Genomic DNA, 14978 nt, shown 5'->3' with positions numbered 1-14978 from the left:
CTAGCATTTTCCAAATCCCATGAGGACTCTTGTCCTATTCCTTCTATTTTCCTGTGTTCCTAACTTCTAATTAGCCCACCACAGTGATGCTTAGTCCAACTTTCAATCCTCTTTCTGCCTAGCTTGCTAGACATCCAGCTCCCACCTGCTTTCAGCATCCACCAAACCCAGGCTCCAGCTCTAGGCTGGACTTTCAGCACAAGCTTAGCTCACCGCTCCACTCAGTGCACCAGGTGCTCACCTAAAAAATTTATAATATAAAGTTTATAAAATAATGGTTTATGTCAGGATTTATGAAGTATGGTGGGATCTTCCAACTTGCTACACCATCTACAGTGAAATCCAAGCAAAGATGAAGAGATGCTTGTCTCTCTCAAAAAAACCAGAAAAAAGCTGAAGAAGAACAGGGAAATCTAAAAATGCAGAAGATTCTTGTGATCATTCTCCTGCAATGCTAAGTGTCCAAAAGTGAGCAAGTAAGTAATGAAAAGCCCTAAGCAACACAGATGGCTCTTGGGTGTGTGTTACATCCCCAGTCAGTTGCCAAATCCTTACTTAAAACAAACCTTATCAGACAAGAAAAAAATGACAATAAAATAGACTCCTGGTCTGCTTCTTCCAAAAACAGTCTCTCATATACTCCAACAATAAAACAATGACATAACTTTTGAGTAATGCAAAAGCCCCAAGAATTAGTAATAAGTGATTTTTCATGTCTTGTCTTAAAAAGCTAATGTGCTACTAGCATCACAGCTGAAGTTCCTCTTCTCAAAGAGGTACTTTCAAGCAAGCAGATTTCCTTTAATCAGTGTATGACCTCTGAATGGTCCAGACATTACAACATACTCCGTCACTGATATCAAAACCATTTAATTTCTAAAATTCAATTTAAAAGGTTTTGGATTTTTACTTTCTATTAAAGAAACACTTTCTGAATCATTTTAGGAACAATGTTCTGCAGTCAGACAAAGTGCAGCTAAGTGAAAAGTGATGCTATTTAAATTAATTCTGTTTAGAACCAGTGCTTCAATGAAAAATGAAGATGAATGTAAGCATGGGAGCTTACACAATTGTTGGTGAAAAAGTATTACAGCTACTGCATGCATACAAGTTGTAGAAACCACTTGGGAAAAACCTGAAATGCCATTAGGTTAATACAACACATCACACAACAGCTTGGCAAATATCAAACCTTTAAGAGCAAATTTTTAATGTTACTTTTTTGTGCCTTGCAGCAAACAATTTAATATCCTCAAATATCCCAGTAAGACCCATAACACTTCAGCAGCTCCATTTCAGAGATTCATATCACAGGTAAGTTGCAATGGCATACACTAGGTACAATTTTACTATACACATTTTTTTCAAAGACATAAAGGCAGAGCATTCTAATGCTACATCTTTGTATATATAGCTGTATCTTTTGTATATACGTATCTTTACATATATATAGCTAATTTCCTTTCTTTTTCTACTTTCTTTTCTTGGACATTGTTTCCCAGTTTTCCCTTTTCAGACTACCCAGAAATTACAAAAGTTAATGATAAAATTAAGGAAAAAACCTATGGCTAAATTATGAAGTAATTTAAAATTTTCCCAAGTCAATTAGGGAAGTGTGTCTTTAAGCCTGTTCACCACTGGCTATTCTCATCAGACACATACATGGAACTATCTTTCACCTATAAATCCTTGAAGCCTTTGGCTGTAAGCAACAGTTTGGATATACAAGACTTTTAGCTTTTCAAATCTATTGTGATATCATTACCAGGGCAGATGATAAGGAGCACATAAAGAGCAACAGAGATTGAGAAGAACTCAAAGGTGTCAGGACAGCAAGGTGTGGTTAGGACTGGAGAGCTAACTGGTGACCTTTTAGTGTCCTGGAGAGATACTAAGAAGTGTTTTGAACCTTGAAGCTTTTTGATCTAGATGTCTCTCAAGTATTACAAGAGCTATTCATCTGTTCTCAATCTTAAAATCTTAATGCCTTGATCACCTGAAATAGAACACAGGCTATATGATGCTTCAGGAGACATGTACTTCATAATTCAAGAAAAATTTGTGTTTTCTTTTTATTTTGTTAGTTTCACAAAGCAGATGTATTTTCAGAGCTGCAAGTTATTAGATTAATGGTATTTCCCTTTGCTTACTCTAGTAATTAAATTGCACTGGCATTAAACTGTTTTTCTCAAGAGACTTGACCTTAAGAAGGTCTCACTGGATGTCAAAGTCTTCTTTTACAACAATCCTTAGGTGTCATCCAGTACATTAGCTACTGTATTCATCAAGGGAATGGAGACAATAAACTTAATATCTTCTCTTTCATCAGTACTTTCCCCTAAAACACAAAGTTTAGCATTTTTTTTGCTTATTTATCAGTTTTGATTGCTTTTAAGATATTAACAGCTTATTTCAATACAATTGGTCAAGTCAATAAGCCAGCTTTGTACTAGAAACAATTTTTTTTAATAATGTCTTTGAGAAAAGGTCACTATGTTATTGAGCACTTTGGCTAGGAGCTGTAAAGGCAAAGCTGAACTTCCCCCACAGTTCATTATCTTCAGGAGTATTGATTCCTGGATGAGACCACACTCACCATTCAATGTCAGCTCTGCTGACTCCTACTAGCACATCTCAAGCACTGTGAGAAAGCAGGGACACAGCAGGAGGGAAGATTAGGGGACAAGCAAGAAAAACAACAAGAGTAACAGGAAGTGAAGGAAGAGATGCCTGCCTCCAAAAACTACTTTGGAGCATTATTCTAAAATAAGTGGCACTTCATGAACTCCATGACCAGGCATCCATGTTTGCCAATGCTACTTTTTGGCTACAGACCCAGCATATCTTAAGGCTTAATCCTCAGATCAACAAAACAGAAACGATTTCTCCAGGACAAGCATGTACTGAAGATCACATAGATAAATGCTGACAAATCTCAGCAATGTGCATCTCACTTAAAAAATTTTGTTTGAGAAAGGTTTATTTTCCAGTTGGCAGCTTTAGGGTATTACCAGCAAAATATATTGCTGTCAAATAATCAGTCAAACCTACTAAAACAAATGCAGTTAAAATACAAATACAACATTAGTTTCATTTGTTCGTAAAAGTCAAAATGTCAGGTTTGCTAGTCTCCAGAAAACTAAACAACAAAACATATATTTAAATAAGCAGGTCCAAAAAATGTAATAGCAAGTTTTTTAATGGATGTTCTGCACATACTTACAGGTTGAGCAGACTAATAGTGCTCTCACCACAAGCTCACTGAGTAACTTCCACTTCTGCCTCACTCTGGAGGTGACAACTGGAGTCAGAATCTCTGCAGGGACGTAGAACTGAATCGAGTATGTCACAAAAATCCCAAAGGAGTACAGAATTTTTACAGACTGATACAACCTGTTGAAAACGTATACAGTCATGTAAGTTGCAAATTCTTCATAAAAAATTCACTTGATAACGGCCCTAAGGAGATACATATATATATATATATATATATGATTTTTTTTTCCCAGTAAACATTAATATATTAATATATTTTAACTGCCTAAGAAATTGCAGAAGATAAGCCAACTAGAGTAAATCTTCCAAGAAAGGGCAGACATCCTTACCACTGTTACTTGTGGCTGAGTAAACAAATGATAAAGAGCTATCCATGCCTCCAACAGGTTTAAATTTACATATATTTTTAATTCATGCTGCATGAATTACAAGCATTTGTCATTACTTGCAGTGAACTAACAGAAATTGAGTCTTTGTATGATTTTGTTTCTATGGACATTATAAAAATCTTTGGTGAGGGCTTGGTTCATTGCTTCAGTCCTTAAAAAGATGTTCATCTGAAGCAAAGCCAACATCCTTATTGATGACATGGATGAGGTGAATGAGTCCTTCATTAGCAAATTTGCAGACAACACTAAGCTGGGAGCGTGTGTCAATCTGTTGGAAGGTAGGAGGGCTCTGCAGACAGACCTGGAATGGTTGAATGGATGGGCAGAGCCCAATAGGATGAAGTTTAATAAATCCAAGTGCTGATCCTGCATTTTGGCCACAATAACCCCCTCCAGCGTTACAGGCTGGGGACAGTGTGGCTGGACAGTGCCCAGGCAGAAAGGGACCTGGGGGCACTGGTGACAGCCGGCTGAACATGAGCCAGCAGAGTGCCCAGGTGGCCAAGAAGGCCAAGGGCATCCTGGCCTGTATCAGGAACAGTGTGGCCAGCAGGAGCAGGGAGGTCACCCTTCCCCTGTACCCAGCACCTTGAGTGCTGTGTCCAGTTCTGGGCCCTCAGTTTGGGAAGGACCTTGAGACACTCGAGCACATCCAGAGAAGGCAACAAGGCTGGGGAGGGGCTGGGAACACAAACCCTGTGAGGAACGACTGAGGGAGCTGGGGGTGTTTAGCCTGGAGAAAAGGAGGCTCAGGGGTGACCTTATCACTCCCTACAACTGCCTGAAAGGAGGCTGTAGCCAGGTGGGGTTGGTCTCTTTCTCCAGGCAGCAAATGACAGAACCAGAGGAAACAGTCTCAAACTGTGTCAAGGGAAATATGGATTGGATATTAGGAAAAAGTGCTTTACAGAAAGGGTGATAAAGTTCTGGAATGGTCGGCCTTGGGAGGTGGTAAAGTCACCATCCCTGGATGTGTTTAAGAAAAGACTGGATGTGGCACTCATGTGCCATGGTTTAGTTGAGGTGTTTGGGCATGAGTTGGACTCAGTGATCTTGAAGGTCTCTTCCAGCCTAGTGATTCTGTGAATGTATAAGTTAAGTACGAAAATTAAAAGCACCAGCAAGAGTAGGGAAAGAACAATAGGACCTTGATCTCTGTATCTCTCAAAGCCTGGCAGGGGTCACTTGAACATTCTCTCTTTGAGTATCCCAGTCTGTATCTGCATTAGTAAATAAAATCTAGCCAGGACTGCTTTTGGCCCTTTATCCTGTGGCCAAATGGCATGGCAAAACTTTTATCTGTACAGCTCAGCTCTTTTCCACCATACTTTCTATAATTCTATTCCTCTATATGAGGAAGAAAAGAAAAATAAGCTTCAACTAAAATTACATTTTGACTAATAGATTTGAAATTATCTGTATCAAAGGTTTGGCCATCACTGTACACAGGTCAAGGTATCTCCAAAGGCACATTCAAATGGACAGAAACGTTATTGCATCAATTTACAGGCTGACATAATGGTGTAGCTAGTTTAGAAGCTGCTGCTTTTGTGACACATATCTTTTTGACTGCTGAGTAGCTTTTAGAAATTTAGAGGGAAAAACAGTTCTGCAAGACTGTCCTTATTCCAGAAGATATAGATTAGATTTTAGATTAAGATATAGATAGATTTCAGCTGGTTAAATTTTAGCTGACCAGATACCCAGAATTCACCTCTACTCCTCAGGCTTCAGACTACCCCAAGCCTTTACAAAAGTAATTTCTAAAATATATTCAAAAACAGGATTGGTAAGCATCTCCATTACACTATTTTTTCTACAGCTCTATGACAATTATAACTTTCCAAATTAAAAATAAAAATTATATTGCTAACTTGATTTTACTAGTAATTTAATATTATATTCCAATCAGAAAAAGATGACTCCTTAGGCTACCACTTAATAAAAATCTAAATCATTCATATGTGCTAAACCGCTTTTCAATTCATCATTTTAGATTTCATTATACCCATCTGAAGAGTAGAAACATCGGCAAGCAGTGCAACAAAACTTGCAGAACAACACAGCTAGACCAAACAGAGCAATAATTATGTGAAGCTTTCACTTGAACTAAGCTGCATGTGTAGTCTTGTCGAACTTCAATACACCAATGTTTGTATGTATGGTCATTAACTTTTGGGATCCACAGTAAGGGAACTGTTGCACAAAGACTCACTTATACCTTAACAAAGAAGATGTGGTGGAAAGAACCTTCATATTTGGCCTCAAGAAGACAAGAACCCAAACAAGAACCAAGAAGAAATTTTTGACAATGAGGATAGCGAAGCTGTGGATGCCCCATCTCTGGAAGTGCTCATGGCCAGGTTGGATGGAGTTTGGAGCAACCTGGTCTTATAACAGATTTCTCTGCTCATGGCACAGGGATCACAACAGATGATCTTTAAAGGTCCTCTCCAACTGAAACCATTTTATGAAAAAACAAGACCCAGACCAAGGACTCTAATAAATACTAAAGCAGAATTTTCTGTAATTTACATCTGCAAATACAGAAAACTACTCTTTAAGTCAATTTTCAACATATTCTAAGTAATACATTATGCTGAATGACAATTTGTACTCCCAAACACCATCTAAATAGAACAGCATCAAGCCATTTATCCAAAAGCACCAATCTAGCAGGATATTTTAAATACAAGTAGTCCTCTATTTAAATTAAACTTAAGAACTTAACTAGTCTAGGGCCTGGGTATGCCTTCCAGTCAATTCAGTGAGAACATCAAATAAATCTCAGAAAGCAGCAGAATTTTAATTTAATTTTCTTTATCAGGAAAAGCTTATTTTTAAGACAGAGATTGTCCAACTGGAATTAAACACACAAGCCAAGTCTCACTGCTTAGATACACTCCAGGTCTTTCGCCTGTCTGTCTTCTTATGAAAAAATTCCTCTGCTCCTTGCAATTTCTCTGGTTCAAACTGGCAACTTACTGGCTTTTTATGTGAGGACCAAATAGCAAAATAGTGTCCTGTGGTTCACTGGAAATTTGTTTTGCTAGCCCAGTTAATTGCAACCATTTGTCCCTCAGTACTGTATCAGGTAGAGCCACAGTCCTGCACAGCAACAGCATCATACATCACAATCCCTGCACACCACCAAACTGCTTCTCCTAATTTTGTTTGGTGCTCTGGGGTACTCTCCAGGGTAAGACAAAAACAGATGACTTTGTTAACTGTGGATATGTGCCCTAAGTAGCTTTGAGGTTATTATGCTTATGATGCCAATTTCCAACCCTATAGAGCACCAGTTTCCATCTCTTTTATTATCTGTTTCCTTGCATTAGGCCTGCAAAACCATCAGCACAAATATTATCATCATCACATCTGCACTGTAGCCAAGAGCTATTTGAAAACTCCTATGTGAACAGCTCTGTCAGACAGCAGGGATGCAGAATAAAGTTTATTCTGTTGCTTGCATGAGCACAATAAAAAACAACAGTGGGTAGCAACCTTAGCTTATTCCACATTCCTCTCACTCCGTGTTTTTTATTAACACCTCTCTTAAGGCACAAATAAACCCAAAGCTACCATTTAAAACAAGCTTTTCACTAATCTTATAAACAACAAGGGCTGCCATGGTTTATTAGAAATAGAAGTATTTTTCCTTTCAGCTGCATCACACAGAATAGACATAGTAAACATTTGCAGATTTCTGGCTTTTTTTTTTTTTTTTTTTTTTTTTTAATGTCAGAGAATCACAGAATGGTTTGGTTGAAAGGAACCTCAAAGATCATCCAGTTCCAACTCTCCTGCCATGGGTAGTACCTTTCACTAGCTCAGGTTACTCAGAACCCCATTCAGCTTGGTCTTTAACACTTCCAGGAATGGGGAGTCCACAACCTCTCTGGGCAACCTGTTCCAGTGCCTCACTACCCTCACACTACAGAATTTTTTCTTAATTTGTAATTGAAACCTGCCCTCCTTTAACTTAAGGGCATAGGGAAGGGAAGGGAAGGGAAGGGAAGGGAAGGGAAGGGAAGGGAAGGGAAGGGAAGGGAAGGGAAGGGAAGGGAAGGGAAGGGAAGGGAAGGGAAGGGAAGGGAAGGACCAAATCTCAGTTGTTACAACAGCAATATAAGAACAAAGCAAGCACACAAGCAGTAAGAAAGAGATGAAGCTTCTAGCAATGAAAAATCATTCATCCTTCAAGACACATTTTTATACTCTCATGTATTAAACATTGGAATCAGTCTGGCAATTAAACAAAACTTCTTCGGAATATTAAAAATGCATAGTTCATATTGACCCCAAGGAATGAAAAGGAAGAAAAGGAAGTGAAAAAGTAACACTTAAAGATTGAGAACATTCTTTACATGTGTTCTCTTTTTCAAAAAATAAAAAAGTCAGCATTCATTTCATCTAAGCAGGGGGTTTTTTGCCAGTAATTTGAGATTTCACTACTTTAATAAACTACTACAATAGACATTGAAGTAGATGCAAGTATATAACCTGTAAAACATTACTTGATCAGAATGAAAACATTAAAATACTTTTTAGTTTTAGCACTTATGCACTACTGATATACCTAATTTTAGGCCTATTAGACAAAAGTATTAAAAAAATAAATTACATTAGAGAATAGTTAGAGTATATCCATCCACAGACAGATAAAAACTAACTATACAGCAGTTGAAATCATCTTCAGTGCATATTCAGCATGTGACATGCATCCCTCATAACATTAAAAAAAATTAGCTAAATAAAAAATTGTAGTATCCTCGAGACACTAGCAAGCATAAGCTTCATTCTCCTGATAGGAAGTCATCATATACACTATCCATGGACTTGCACTTGAACTACAAACCTATCCATCTTTGATGTCTTCTATTCCATTTGGCCACTTGCTAAACTCAGTGATTACACTAAAAAAGGGCACCAGATTACCAGGATATCCAAGGTAAAAGGCGCTAATTTCAAAACTGTGTGACAGCTTCTCGCAAACTGTGTATTCCCTCCCTCAACAGTCCTGGAACTAGCTCCTTCTTGAGATTAAATGATTTATAATATCATTGATCAGCATTTATAATATCATTGATCACCCTCCCTATGCAAGTCCTTTTAATATGGAAGAAATGACTGGCGAGGACCACAGCTCTATTGTGGATACATTAAAAGTCTGAGCACCCTGAGGGCACTGAGGCATGGGACAACCTTTCCAACATTTCTGACTTCTAGGTTACTGCTTTTCAATCACAGAGGCACTTACCACTTATCCTGTGGCAGGTTTAAGGTTATGCTGCCTTTGACTTCATCCCCAAAGCGCATATACCCCAGGGTGGCCAGTGAGATGTACAGTGCCATGACTATTGCCATCCCAATGTTCAGTGCCTGGGGGAAACGTGTGCTGTCCTTCATTCTGTTTTCCAATGGCAGCACCTGGAAATACACGGAGAATCAATCACATCTGATGTTCTCAGAGTAAAACTACTTGTCTCCCCTCTTTCAATGCCAACTTCCAAAATTCAGATTATTTTATAAGTAAGATTATTCTACAATAATGTTTTACCGCCCAGATGGTCACAATGTCTTCTGTACCCAATAGAAAAACTTGGATATTGAAAAGCACATATTTTGGTTGGGAAAAAGCATCAGTGTGGAATCATAAAGCAATATTTATAGGTTAGAAAAACTGCCAAGAGAAACTTATGGCATGGAGATGAAAATACATAAGCAATGAGAGAGTAACATGAAATTTTTTTTGGCAACAAAATTTTTCAGAATCCAAGGATATTTCTCCAATTCCTGTAAGGTATGACTGCACTGTCAGCCTCCATCACAGACAAACCTACTGACACACAAGCTCAGCCTCAGCACACAGCCTCAGCCCTCCCAGCAAAGAATCTGGAGTCCACTGTCACAGACAACTTTTATAAAAAATCCTTTCCTTAGGATTTTTCCTCCTGAGAAGCTGAGAGGCCTCAGGAACAAAATGTAAACAATGGTTATCTGCTGCTGTGGAATGCAACAGGTAGATCTGTGATTCGTCTCATAAAAATCCTTTCCTTAGGATTTTTCCTCCTGAGAAGCTGAGAGGCCTCAGGAACAAAATGTAAACAATGGTTATCTGCTGCTGTGGAATGCAACAGGTAGATCTGTGATTGGTCTCATAGAGTTATTTGTAATTAATGGCCAATCACAGCCCAGCTGGCTCAGGTTCTCTGTCCAAGCCACAAACCCTTGTTATCATTCTTTTCTATTCTTAGCTTAGCTGGCCCTCTGATGAAACCTTTTCTTCTATTCTTTTAGTATAGTTTTAATGTAATATATATCATAAAATAATAAATCAAGCCTTCTGAAACATGGAGTCAACGTTCTCGTCTCTTCCCTCATTCAAGAACCCCTGTGATTGCCGTCACAGTCCATGACTACCAGAATGCAGTCCCATGCTCTTTTTCATCTCTCTAACAGAAGCAGGGCCAGGTACACCAAGCCCTGCTTTTCCTAACCATGGTGCTTTGAGCCTCACTTAGTCAAGCCATCTCACTGGGCCTGCCATCACTTCAAAGTGAAGACACAGGCGTTTCAACTGTTACTGCATGGAGTTTGCTGGGAATTGCCTTTTAGTTTTACTACTCTACAGCATTCAGAAAAATACTCTCAGTAAGTTCCAATTTAAGTTTTTAGACACACAGACAAAATTTCCAGGCAAGACAGTAAAACCCAGTGACAAGCTCACATATTGCTCTTCCTACCTTCCATTTCACCAGCAAAACAGATCATTAAAACATCAGCTGACGGTACATGGATACTCCTAGACAAGCACACTTTCCCCACCTCTTTCAGGAGAGCTGTACAGTCATCTCAAATTCTGAATATGGGATATAGTCCAAGATTAAGACACATAATACTGTATGTCTACATCTAAGTAAAACATCCAAGCTCTGTTAATGCCTTAGGATTTTAGCTTTTCTATTTTTCATATATCTGTAATCCTGCAATTCTTTAGAGTATATCTCTAAACTCCATATAGTGTTAGCTACTGTTTTCCTATTTTGGTCAGACAAAACAATTCCTCTCTAGGTCTCGGAATCAAGGACATCTTACTGTCTCAGCCCCAAGAGATGTAAACAAAAGTGATTTGGGGGGCAGCAAACTTGGGGTAAAATGACTTCATTACCTGAAGCCGTAATTGGAAGATTAATCCCCAATATGCAAATGGATCATACTTATAAAAGTATGGAAATCCATGACCCATCATCCATTTTTGGATGTAGCCCCTGTGGGGGGCTTCATCTGCCCTAAAACTACCTGAAGGCCCTTTAATAAATATCACCACTTTTTATTCTCTTAATTTTTTCTGGTCTTTGTTTTTAGGTAGTACCAAAAAGGCATCACTAGGATGAAATTAGGTAATGAAGATCTAGACAATACAGACAGTGGAATAAAGTTCACAGTTCAGCTTCTCTTTCAGTAGACATGCAGGTTATATTTGATGATGGCACAGTTAATTAAAGAAGCTTGTCATCCCTGGTTAGCACTTATGTCATATCTAATACAGAAAAACAGTCCCAGTGCAATAAGGTTGCCCTGTAAAAGCTAGTGTTCATCATACAAAATTGCTTTTCAATTGACTGAATATTTATTATTTAAGCAATATGAGTTATGAAAAAAACAGATTTCATCCACTAATTAACTAACAAATTGCTATATCTGAATTTCTGGCATATTATTTTCCATATGGTAATTACTCCTTTCCTCCTAATCACCCACTGAAATTTACTTACTTACTTGTAGTAGCATAACACCACTGCCAGTCTATAGCACATGGCCCTATTTCTCCTATATTTCAAATCCCAAAAAGTAATTTTACACTTGGGAACCGAGATGTCCCTAAAAAGGTACACATTTAGAGTGATTTTTATTCCTATTCAATTAAATCAGTATTTTTTATTCCTATTCAATTAAAATGCATTATACATGTTAACTTCTCTATATATTTCAGAGCCTCCACTGCTGATGTTGTTCCACCAGAAAAGAACCTGAACTTAGACTGTAACTTGATCTGGTGGGGAATGCAGAATTTAAACAAAGGAGAGTTTCAGAAATTAAATCAATTTTTAAATGAGTGTCGAGCAGCAGGAAGAATGCAAAAAGAGACATGGTCCGTAATGGACTCTAACCAGGATATCTGCCTTTTAAATCTTTTTATATTTTAACAAAGTTCTTTCCACAGGGAGACAAGATTATCATAGAATTGTTTCTCTGAAAATTAGTTCATAAATTAAGTAAAGGACTAGTGGCACACACTATGTTCAGTGTTCTTGATTCCAAAGGAAGCAATGAAATTTTCTTTTTAAATTTATAACTATGCAGACATTTTTTATCTTTAGCATTTAAACCCAAACAGTTTAGCATTTAAACCAGAAGACCCATGTTTCTCCAAGAAAACAAAAGCATAAAAAAATTAAAATCAATTTAAAACTATTAGGGGACAATGCTCTTAAGCATACACACTCTGCTTTCTAACTATCCACAAAACCAAGTTTACTCATAAAATGCAATTATATAATATATATATATATATAAAAAATATATATATAATTTCCTGTATACTTATGAGTAAATCAGAATAAAACATATCCATTTAAACTTATGTTCTCATATCACCATCCCCTCTTTAACGTTACAACTTTCATTTTTGGTGAGTGTAAGGAAATGAGACACTAAAAGAAATACAGGATAATAAGACTGGTGGTGAGAGACACATCAACATATGTAGACCTTGAAATTGTATTTAAAAACTCTAACTCCTCCCAGCTTATCCTTGAGTTAGTATCAGGACTACATGTGCCTCCAGGCTGAACAGATGAGAATGCTAATGCAGCCTTTTGTGCATCACTCAGTCCAGGTGAAACTGTCCCTGCCCAGCTCAGAACGAGCCTTCCCAAGTTCAAGTACCCTCTCTGAGCAGCAGCAATCTCAAGACAGTCATCACTGCAGGAGATGCTTCCCTCAGTAAAACTGATCCCCAAAGAAATCATGCAAAGAACTTGAGCCAGGTTTTAGAGAGTATCCAATATCACCCACTCCAGACAAGCTAAAAACTTCTGTAACTGATGGGATTAGCACGACACTGAGTAACAACCAATTACATGTATTTTACCAAAATCACCCGGCTCTCTAAGCTGTTGAAGCCCATCAGGATCCAAAAGATCATTGGAGCATCCACAAGGAGACAGAGGCTGCCAGGAGATATGATGTGAGCCAGTGCTTGTTCTGACACTGAGTCACTGGTGGGCAGCTACTGGATAGATCTTCACTGTAAAATTTCTTTCCAGTCCCTGCACAGCTCCTCTTGCAATGACTTCAGAAAACCTAACATTTCATCTGAATGCAAGAGACAAGGTTCTTCTCACAAATGCTTTTTAGTTCTGGTTTTACTGCTTCCTTCCTGGAACCAGGAAGGGAGATGAGTTAAGATTCAGTTTCAAATATACATTTTTAACCTTTTTATTTAATGACTCTCTTCTGTGCTTCTGATTTCCTTGCTGTGCTTCCTTCAAGCTCTTTCCCCTTCACTTCACACTAGTCCCTGTCATAGCCTTAAACACCTACGAAATCAGATATTTTAGACTAAGCTTATTCTTTTCATAATTTCTCAATTTCCATTCTTTTTTTCCTCCTCACTGAGTAAACTATCTAATTTTTCTCTGTCAGCTGCTTCACAGAGTTTTTCCTACAATTTTTGAGACATTTGCACACATCACTACTATTATACTCCTTGAAACTTAATACTAGATTCTTTTATAGATTCTTTTAGTTACAATCAACCTTTGGCTTCTTAAAATTGCAAAACAAGCACAGTACGTCTTGCTTTCACCCACCAAATAAATTCAAAACTAGCCATAATTAACTGGCAGAGAATCGTAACTGAATGTTTGAAATAACCTGGCTAATCTGATATCATCCATTATGCAAAGTGCTTTCCCCTTCATTTCAAGCTGCTTGAAGTAGGTATAAATATTCCCAGTAATACCATTGCCTCCTCATCCCTTGCCTTGAATATCCTGCTACACTCACAGTCTTCCTGCAAATAAGCTGCAGGGGATTGCCTAATTTTAATCAGAAATCTCTACTGTACTTTTCATATAACTGCACTAAAAAAAAAAAAAACAAAAAAAAAAAAAAACCACAAGAGAATTTGACCTGCAGACAATCACATAAACTTTTATTTAATTTTCATAGCCACTGAAAGCTAATCTTGGAATGGATAGCTTAAGAGCAGATGTGCTTAATGTTTAAATACATAAAGTCACCTTTCTACTTCTCAGGAAATCCCACTAAAATGGCCATCCTTTATCCCCTGCACTTTTAAAGTAAGTATATCAGGTAGACAGCTATATAGAAGTTTTGACTGGCTTAAGCTAGAGACAACTCAAGACTTTTGGAAAATTAAAACCAATATATTTATCAATTTACTCCAGGAAAAAAAAGTCTCTAATCATGCTCTACAGCAGCAAAATAAAGCCCTGTTCAAAGCAAAAAAATCTGACATCAAAGGTATTCAAGATATGTAAACCTAAATTCTACTACCTAACTTCCAAAGACAAATATTAAATCCTCAGCAGACAAATGCAGTGCAAGCCTGGCCCATTCCTTTTTTGTCTGCAGAAGGTACCAATGAATTCATCTGCTCACTGAAAGGTGGATTTACAACCACACAGCCTATGGGGGAGCTGCAGACAAAGTACAGTTACCTCAAGTAAAATATCAGTAACAACACACATCATTATTATATTACCATGTTTGCTTTTCTGTCCTAGTGCATCTCCTCTTGCACTGCACAGAAAAAGGTCATGCAATATTTTGAGCAACAGGCTTCTATTCCATCACTTTTAGGTACACTTTTAAAGCTCACTCTCTTTACTAAGCTACAGAACATCACTATTTAGAACACGTACAATAAACAATCCAATTTTCCTTAACAGATCCCTCATGGCTGCAAACAAAAGGGCAGCTACTATTACCCAAGGAAAAATGCAAGCCAAATGGTGACTGTACATCAATTTTTATAGTAAAAGTTTTATATGAAATAAATAAATCCAGAAGACAAGTTCTCACTATAGAACACAGTGCCTTCTGAAACCTGCTGAGCAATGCCAATCACTCCAAAAACCAATCTCCTCAGACTCCAGTAAAGCCCCTTTCGACTTGTTTCACCAGGAAAAAGAATTACTCACCTACTCAGAAAAACCAAACCCAATCTACTGCCCTATTCTGATGGCCTTGATTTAACAATGCTTGAAGGAATTGTGTAAA

The 14978-nt window shown here is 37.8% G+C and overlaps 1 protein-coding gene across 1 annotated transcript in view; it reads right to left on the bottom strand.

Moving 5' to 3' along the window:
• Positions 1-14978, bottom strand: part of SLC36A4 (solute carrier family 36 member 4) — a 93575-nt gene that overhangs the window by 46945 nt on the left and 31652 nt on the right. The window contains 2 exon segments of the mRNA XM_071432776.1: positions 3224-3393; positions 8926-9095. Coding sequence (XP_071288877.1) covers positions 3224-3393; positions 8926-9095 — 340 coding nt within the window.

The sequence above is a fragment of the Agelaius tricolor genome, unplaced genomic scaffold, assembly GCF_023055355.1.
Source record: "Agelaius tricolor isolate 1412-34295 unplaced genomic scaffold, bAgeTri1.0.p SCAF_9, whole genome shotgun sequence".
Taxonomy (NCBI): Eukaryota; Metazoa; Chordata; class Aves; order Passeriformes; family Icteridae; genus Agelaius; species Agelaius tricolor.
The sequence above is the reverse complement of the archived record's forward strand: the minus strand, read 5'-3'. Positions and strand labels throughout refer to the sequence as shown.